Source organism: Zea mays, chromosome 1 (genome assembly GCF_902167145.1).
Source record: "Zea mays cultivar B73 chromosome 1, Zm-B73-REFERENCE-NAM-5.0, whole genome shotgun sequence".
Classification (NCBI taxonomy): domain Eukaryota; kingdom Viridiplantae; phylum Streptophyta; class Magnoliopsida; order Poales; family Poaceae; genus Zea; species Zea mays.
The window spans coordinates 114,197,665-114,206,804 of NC_050096.1; the positions used below are offsets into that span (position 1 = coordinate 114,197,665).

The 9,140-nt window shown below is 46.8% G+C and overlaps 1 protein-coding gene across 3 annotated transcripts; it reads right to left on the minus strand.

The window, feature by feature from the left end:
- Nucleotides 1–2,803: 2,803 nt before the first annotated feature.
- On the minus strand, nucleotides 2,804–5,138 carry LOC103637827 (protein NRT1/ PTR FAMILY 8.3). Of its 3 annotated transcripts, XM_008660879.3 has the most exons (5): nucleotides 4,907–5,138; nucleotides 4,496–4,813; nucleotides 3,858–4,387; nucleotides 3,548–3,771; nucleotides 3,321–3,468 (listed from the first exon to the last, which is right to left on the minus strand). In XM_008660879.3, exons 1-5 carry the CDS (start codon nucleotides 5,060–5,062, stop codon nucleotides 3,446–3,448), a joined length of 1,251 nt encoding a protein of 416 aa, XP_008659101.1. In that variant the 5' UTR covers nucleotides 5,063–5,138; the 3' UTR covers nucleotides 3,321–3,445. The 3 variants fall into 3 exon arrangements, with proteins under 3 accessions (XP_008659097.1, XP_008659090.1, XP_008659101.1); XM_008660875.3 differs by having other exon boundaries at nucleotides 2,804–3,768; XM_008660868.3 differs by having other exon boundaries at nucleotides 2,804–3,771.
- Between the last annotated feature and the right edge of the window lie 4,002 nt (nucleotides 5,139–9,140).

The window sequence follows — 9,140 nt, forward strand, 5'->3', positions numbered from 1 at the left end:
TAGGAAGGAATGATGTCACCCCTGAATGGATTAGAAAGACCGATGATTTCGTGGAACGGGCATATGGCGAAGCTGCTAAAGGAGCGAGTCTAGTCCCATGCCCGTGCAGCAAATGTGCCAACCGTAAAAGAAAATCAAATAAGTCTATGGTAGAACATATTTGGAAGAATGGATTTACGTCGGGCTATACTCAGTGGATCTTTCATGGTGAAGCACATCGTACGAGAGAGGAGGTGCTGAGACAACGCGTCGAGCATTATGATGCTGATGCGAGGGTCGCGTATATGTTGAACGACTATCACGAGGCACAGTACACCGGAGGATGTACGGATGACGAGCCAGAGCCTACTGCAAAGGCGTTATACGATATGTTGGACGCGACACAGAAGCCCCTTCATGGCCAGACTAAGGTTTCTCAACTGGATGCCATTGGGCGTGTAATGGCGTTCAAGTCACAGTACAGCATGAGTCGAGACACATTCGATGGCTTATTGACGGTTATTGGCAGCCTACTTCTGGAGGATCACGTTCTTCCAAAGAGCGTGTACGAGGCACAGAAACTCCTTCGTGCACTCAAGATGACGTATGAGCAGATACATGCTTGTCCGAAGGGCTGCGTGCTATTTAGGAAAGAATACGCGAAGGCAAAGTACTGTCCGAAGTGTAAATCGTCTAGGTTCATGGAGGTAGACTCTAGTGATGGACAGAAGAGGCAGCTCGACATCCCCTTGACAATCCTACGGCACCTTCCGTTCATACCGAGGATCCAGCGTCTATACATGACCGAGGAATCCGCGAAACAGATGACATGGCGCAAATATGGAAAATGATACAATCCTGACAAGATGGTGCACGCATCCATGGTGAAGCATGGAAACACTTTGATGCCATTCACCATGAGAAAGCCAAAGAGGCTCGTAATCTACGTGTTGCGCTGGCCACAGATGGGTTCAATCCCTATGGAATGAGCGCTGCCCCGTACACATGTTGTCCTATGTTTGTTATCCCAATGAATCTTGCCCCCAGTGTGTGCTTTCAAAGGCAGAATATATTCGTGTCGTTGATAATTTCTGGACACCCGGAGAATAAAATGGACGTGTACATGGAGCCTTTGATCGATGAATTGGTACGTGCTTGCATTGGGAGGAAGGGGTATGGACGTATGACCGAGCTACGAAGAAAAACTTCAAAATGCATGTTTGGTACTAGTACTCCATGCATGACTTACCGAGGTATGGGCTATTCTGCGCCTGGTGTGTTCACGATAAGTTCCCATGCCCAGTTTGCAACGAAGCTCTTAGGTTCATTTGGTTGAAAAAGGGTGGCAAATATTCGTCGTTCGATAAACATCGACAATTTCTCCCTCCTGACCATCCATTCCACCTAGACATCAAGAATTTATGAAAGGTGTCGTAGTGACAGACCGCCCACCTGCAACGATGACTGATGCCGAAATTCGTCAACAGATAGATGGGCTCGTGGCCAATACAGAAGGTGGTTTTGTGGGATATGGTGAGCAACATATGTGGACACATAAAGTCGGGCATGACTCGGCTCCCCTATTATGACGACCTGCTCCTTCCGCACAACATTGACGTGATGCACACTGAAAAGAATATTGTCGAGGCACTTTGGGCAACAATTATGGACATTCTTGATAAGTCAAAGGACAACGTAAAGGTTCTTTATGGTCTTTGTGAGATATGTGATGTATATGCGATATCTGTGATGGTTATGTGATATCTGTGATGTATATGTGATATCTTTGTTTGTTTGGATGGAATAGAAAAAACAAATAAAAAAGTTGTATACTGGTCACTTTGCCGAGTGTTACACTCGGCAAATGACCTCTTTGCCGAGTGTCAGGGCCATAGCATTCGGCAGAGAAGCAACGCCTGGGCACTGGTAAAACTTCTTTGTCGAGTGCTGTGGCCGTGACACTCAGCAAAGAAGCAAGTTTTGCCGAGTGCCTCCTTGAGCACTCGGCAAAGAAGATACCAAAGGGCCCCGCTGGAAGACCCTTTGCCGAGTACAGGATGGTAGACACTCAGCAAAGAGATAATTTCTTTGCCGAGTGTATTAGGTGACAATCGACAAAGGTAATTTCTTTGCCGAGTGTCACCTAGAACACTCGGCAAAGTCGTCGTCTTCGGTACCAGGCGTCGTGACGGTCGCTTTTCTTTGCCGAGTGCCCGATAAAAAGTACTCGACAAAGAAGTCATTGCTGATGTACTGTTCGCCGAACCCTCTTTGCCGAGTGTCACATTCGGCATAGTATTTGTCGAGTGTCACACTCGGCAAAGTATTTGCCGAGTGTTTTTCAGGCTTTGCCGAGTGCCTGAAGCACTCGGCAAAGCCTTCGATTCCGGTAGTGCATGTACGAGTATCTCTACATCCTAATGAGCAACTGAGGTATATTGGAAAAAATTGGGATCCCCACTCGAAACATTTTAGCTATTTGTGACTTTGATATTAGATTCAACTTCATCCTAAGGGTAATAGAGACATTTTCTAACAAAATATCAATTTCCTGGAGCTGGAGCTAGGTTACGAGCTAAACACATCAAAATATTGTAAAACTTCACAATAGAGATGCTTCATGGTGGAGTAGAGGAGTTTCAAGCACCCCTAAAGAGTTTGTGATAGTTAGTACTCACTCCGTTTTTTTATTTGTCGTGGTTTAGTTTAAAAATGAACTAGCGGCGACAAATATTCGAACGGAGGTAATACTATTAACTTGCTTGGTAAGAGATGAAGCAAGAATTTTTTTTGTTTATTAAAAAAATACGCTGTCACGTACATCTTTGAAGTGGTACTAGTATTAGTATCGAAAACCTTCCGGTTCTTCAAAAACAATGTTACAAGGGTGTGTCAAAACTTCTGCGGACGAACGAGGACATATATAGCATGTGACGCAAACAAAGTCAAGTAGTAGCCTGTTTGCGCTTGTACCTGGTGGCACAACATGCGAAAGCGAGAAGGTTGAGAAGCTGCAATCCTGCCATCAACCAGAACAGACGATCAAGACGACCCTCATTGAGGTTATCAGGGATCCAGCCGTGCCGCCCTCTTCCCACCAGTGTCGCCGAATCCATGAGCTTCAACATCACAGAGACAAGGTAGTTTCCAAGGGTGACCATGACGAGCGAGCAGGCCTGGCACGAACTTCGCATGGCATGGGGCGACTGCTCGTATGCGAACTCGGTGAAACCGACAGCGGCGAACACTTTCGCTACGCCAACGAACACGTACTGCGGTGCCTGCCACAGGATGCTCATGGGGACGGCAGCGTCGCGGTGCGCTAGGCCTCGTTCGTCGACGATCCTGAGGCGCGTCGTCTCAACCAGCGCGGCCGAAGCCAACGAGAGCGTAGCGAAAGCCAGACCCACGCCGACTCGCTGCAGCTCGGACAGGCCGCCTCCTTTGAGGCCACCAGTGGCCATGCTCAGCACTGGCTTGACAACCCTGCTGTAACAGGGGGCCAGCAGGATGAGGATGCAGAGGCAGTTGAAGGTCGTCAGAGAGGCTGGAGGAACTGAGAACCCACGTATGTTCTTGTCCATGACTTCTCCTTGTTCGACGAAAAGCGGGAAGAAGGCTTCAGCCATGTTGAAGACTACGCCAGCTAGCAGCACAGGCAACATCCTCGCCAGGACCTTCAGCTCCTCCACCTGCGTCACCGTGCACAGCTTCCATGGACTAGGCATAGCAGCAGCAGCAGACGATGCTTCGTCGACGGAGGAAAAGGTGGCAGCCCGATCAAAGAACCTACTAAATGCGGTCATTTTGTTTTGTTTTCCCATTCAGTAGACAAAATAAAAATTAGGAAGCTCTCAAAACCACTACAAGTACCATACCTTAGCCCTTGAGTGTGCACCAGCTTCCTGCTCCCTACGACCGCCGCCGCCTCCTTGCCTGGCACTTCATACAGGAGAGAGCTGTCGCTCGGCACGTCCACATGGGCCTTCCGGACGGCGGCAACCACAACCTGGCAAACCCTGGTGAGTGCGCTCCCTCCCGGTTTCTGGTACCTGTAAAGCTTGGTGCTGGCAAGAAACCCAGCTATTCCAACCACCGAAAACAGCGCAGGTATCCCGAACCCCCAGCCCCAGCCCCAGCTGTCCTGAACGTACACGAGGAGCGTGCTCGCGAGGGAGCCGCCATTGACGGCGAAGTAGTACCAGTTGTAGTACCGCTCCTTCTGCGCCTTCTCCGCTCCGTCGGTGTCGTCGAACTGGTCGGCCCCAAACGTGGGCACGCATGGCCACACGCCACCCAGGCCTAGGGCGGCCAGGAAAAGGCCAAGGGAAGGCAGGGCGTCCTGGCCCTGGGGAGAGATGTCCAGTGCATGAATGCTTGCTGCCGCAAGTGTCAGTACAAGCATCCCCTGCAGACAAAAGAAAGTGGAACTGAACATGCGGATGCAGATTAATTTGACAAAGAAAGTGAAGGCCTGCGGCGGCGGCCAAGAGTGGAGTGGAGCTGAGCTAACAACCATGGTAAAGATGGCGAGGGAAATGACGATCGTCCGTTGCCTTCCCCAATACGAATCCGCCAGGAATGCGCCGAGTAGGGGAGTCAGGTAGCAGGTTCCCTGCCATGAGGCGACGTTGCTCGCCGCAGCGACATTGCTCTGCTTCCGCGCCTTGGTTAGGTAGCTCACCAGGTTCGTCCCCACACCGTAGTACGCCAAAGAGACGCAGAACTCACCACCAAGAATCGAGTAGCAGGCTCTCCATTTCCCAGTGTGCTTTTTCGACGCTGGGTCGCCGTTGATGTCAACAGAGCCATCGCAAGTGTACGGCTCATATTCCTGGACTCCGTGACGAAAACAGGCCATGGTAAAACAGTGTTTGCTCATCTGGATTTGCTTCTTTTTTAGCAACAACAATGCAGTTTAGATTACCTGCAGACGGCTAGCGGTGAGAGCAGTGGAGCTGGCCACCACTTGCGGCGTCGAGCAGGCAGACAATGTAGCTCCGGTGGGCGCCATCTCCTCTCCACCGACACATTGGCTCTTGCAAGGCCGGCGCCACAGCTCCTCCTCCCAGCCGTCTGCCATGTGAGGGCACACGGAGGCGGGATCCCATCAAGGGTATAAATCGGCCACAGTGCCAATGGAACGTCGAGGCGCGGGCACTGCGCACCGCGATGGGTGCACCCTTTTGCCATCGTATGGGTCGAATAAACAACCCAAAACTCCCATGCCTTCGCACGGACGAAAGCCCCCATGCTCTCTGCCGACTTCCTTCGTTCTTTTTTTTATTTCTATACATAATGTACTTTTACAAATTATAATTTAAAATTGTCATATTTGGTACATTTTTGTTTCTAACTCTTCTGAGTATGTACTAGGTGAGTACCCGTACATTGCAACGGGAACATATAATACCATGATAACTTATATACAAAATGTGTCTTATATTGTTATAAGAAAATATTTCATAATTCATTTGTGACCCTAGCCATACATAAATTTTGTTATTTTAATTTAGATGTTTCACTACTACATTGCAACCATCAATATCATGCAGACTTCGATATATATCATGATTTGCATAGTCTCATCATTGGAGAGCATGTGCCACATCTGCCAGTAGAAGTTCCGTCGTACATCGTTAGTCATCAGGCACGCACCACCATACACGCTTGCTTAAACAAAAAGGCAAGTGTGTGTTTGCGAAGAGAATCAAAGGCAGACCTAAACAAAAGCTACCCCGATGATGGCGAGTGGTCATTATTGTCAGTCCTCCTCTGCGTCACCTCCGGCGCCGAGATGACGCAACAATCCTTGATATAGTAGTCGTCGAACACGCGCGACATGGTGAGTACCGATGACTCTTGGATGGGCTGTCAAATGAAGTGCACCCCGGGCTTATCAGCGAGGTAGTACATCTGGTCGTTGCACCACCGGATGTGCTACTCCTCTACACATACATATTGTTCGAGGACACTCACACAACAGCAACAATGGTCGTCATCCCAGCGCACAAGAATTCATGGCCGGTCAGTAGTGACTTACGTGGCAGGTTGGGCTTCAGGTGGATGATAAGCTGGACGGCATGATGTCGCCGTCGTCGGTTGCGATGCCCAGAACAACCCGAGAGTCGTCGGCATTGGCGACGATCATGAGATCCCCCTGTTTGACGATGGACAGTGCGGTGCAGTCGCTCTGGACCGTGTCCAAGCGGCGGCTACGCTGGAGCTTGCCGTACACAGCGGCACATGGGCCATGTAGGATTGCTTTCAGAGGTTGAACCGGCAGTCGTCAAGCTTCTTCTCGTCGTCGATGAGCGACGCCAACACGAGCGCCTCGTGCTAGTGGTGTTTGTTCGGGGTTTCCAAGTAAAAAACATGGATTCATCTTTGACATTGGTTTATGAAAATGAATCATAAGTCAGATCCATAGAAAAATATTACAGAGAATAAATGTCACACATGCAAAAAAAAGAATTTAAGTTGAAAATATTATTCAAACAAAAGAAATTGCATGCAAGACTCTTCTTTAAATACTACTCCCTCAGTCTAAAAATATAATTTAATAATCTTGGTGATACTTATCTACTACTATACATTGTGCAAGGGTAGCAGGTGGGTTTCGGGAGAGATGTAATATATGTTTTTACTATAATAGATGTAGACATAAATACACATGTGGTGTAGTGGTAGCTACGAACACATTTGCTTGAGAGGTTGCCGGTTTGAATCCCTTTCTTTGTGGTCTATTTTTTTAATTTAATTTTAGCTATGTATGGGATGTATGGCAGAATACAGAATGACAGTCTATCCCTTACTGCCTTAATAAGTAGTATAGATTGGCGCGATACATGCCTCGTCTGACTGCGTATACGAGGGGGGTCTACTTGTACATAGAGACACGTTACGTCATTCCGTTTGCCTTGGTACCTTCTGTTCTGTCAAATATATGCAAACCAAAACCAAGGTAAAAAAAAAAGAACTTCATGTCCTTTGCCATCGTATCCCTCACCGCCTTCCTTTTCAGTTTCTTCATCGCAACGCTGGTATGCCCGCTCTGCATGTGTTTGGGACGGTGAAGTGCACGCAGCCTCACCGCGACAAAAAAAATCAAGGGACACAGGTGCAATAAATATAAATAATAAATCCACATGCAATACACCTACTTTTACGGCCTCTAAGTCTCACACTTCATCACTGTCTCCGATGACACTAAGGTCTCGTTTGTTTTGTTAGAATTGAATTCCATTTTAATAATTATAATTTAGATAAAACTAATTAAATTTATATATTTATATATGTAATATATTTGTATACTATGTTAAATCATATGAGAGAGATAGTTATATACTACAATCATATTATAACGAAGCAAGTAGAAGAGTATGCTATAAGTTGTACATCGGAAAAATAGCATGTAAATCTATAGAATCAATTTCCATCTCTCACCCCTATGAATTTGAGATAGACTTATATGATAACTTTAGAAAGTGGTGGAATGTCACATTCTAAAAAAATAGCTTATTCCAATAGTAAGATTCTAATTCCTCAAAATGAAAGGAAACAAACGAGCCCTAATAGAAATTTCCGACGACCCAAACCATCGAACATAACCCCTATACCCTCGGACATAAGGGTAATTCCAACGGCCTCAAGGGTAGTCGGCAGTTAAACCGAATAACAGCCATGACGGAGTCCAGTGGGCCCCATTGATGTTATGTCTGATGGCTCGCATGCGAACCGTCGAACATAACATATGTATATACGATGGCCCGCATATAGACCGTCGGACGTAAGATGTACGTATGTCTGACGGCTACCCCTGTGCCGTCGGACTTTATACACTTATATCTGACGGACATAGCTTGGTTGTTAGACATAATGAATTTCAAGTAGGTCAAAATTTTCCCTGTTTTTTGTTTATTCCCACAACATACATTTTCACACCCACAAATATATAGATTTCACAACCACATACATATTCACAGTCACATACATCCACAAACACATACATCCACAACCACAAACACATTTTCACATTCACAACACATATTTTTTCGACAAAGGGACACAAACTGGAGGTGTCTGGAAGCCCTATAACATATAAGCCGAGATATTAAACACTAAGTTCTTTATTTCTATCACACAAACATATATGTACATATGAACGAATACCTGATCTCGACAAATCAAAGGAAAAATTGATGGAGGAGGAGGTGGAGGCAGTAGTGCAAGTGCCGGAAATGGCATCCCAAAGGTTGCTGAAAATCGCCTAGAGGGGGGTGAATAGGCGTAATCTAAAATTTACAACTTTAAACACACACTACAAGTCGGGGTTAGCGTTAGAACTAAAATCAAGTCCGGGAGAGAGGGCGAAAACAAAACAAACGAGAATCAAGCGGATGAACACGGTGATTTGTTTTACCGAGGTTCGGTTCCAAAGAACCTAGTCCCTGTTGAGTAGGTCACAAAGACCGGGTCTATTTCAACCCTTTCGCTCTCTCAAACGGTCACTTAGACCGAGTGAGCCTCTAACACTATAAAAACCATCAACTAAAAATAATGTATTTAGTTATTTATGGTAATTAGGGTAATAAATTTTTATTCATGTGTTTATTATTTATTTGTATTTGAAATAATTTTTAATTGCTCATGATTGATTTGTGGATATTTAATAGCATTTCTTCTTATAGGAAAATCCTAATAAATAATATAATAATTGTTAGTCTAAAAATAAATATTTTATTTATAAATAGTTTTAGTATAATTATTATGAATTTTAGAGTTATTTAAAAATGTATTTGGAATTTAGAAAAGAAATAAGAAAAAAACTAAAGAAACCCTAACCCTAACCCTAAAAGCCCACTAAGGCCCATCTAACTCCCTAGCCGCGCCCTCCCTTGGCTTCCTCCCAGGCAGCCGCCACCGCCGCCCCTGATCCCCTCCCCTTCCCTTTCTCTCTCCTCCCCCTCGCTTCTCTCTCGCGCGCACGCCGCCAGGACTCTGCCGAGCGCCCTGCACGCCCGCCCCGCGCTCAAACCAACCGGCCCCGCCCCTGTCCCGACCGCACCAGGCCGCGACCGGAGACCCGGGCCGAGCCTAGGCCGACCGGCGCCCACGACCCCGAGTTGCGCATCCGCCCGACCGAGCCGCCGGCTGACTGC

Coding starts and splice junctions, on each gene's coding strand:
- LOC103637827 (XM_008660868.3), bottom strand. CDS start 5,062: ATGGCAGACGGCTGGGAGGAGGAGCTGTGGCGCCGGCCTTGCAAGAGC. Junction 4,814..4,906: donor TCACCGCTAGCCGTCTGCAG/GTAATCTAAACT, acceptor CACGGAGTCCAG/GAATATGAGCCGTACACTTG. Junction 3,772..3,857: donor GTGCACACTCAAGGGCTAAG/GTATGGTACTTG, acceptor GACCGCATTTAG/TAGGTTCTTTGATCGGGCTG.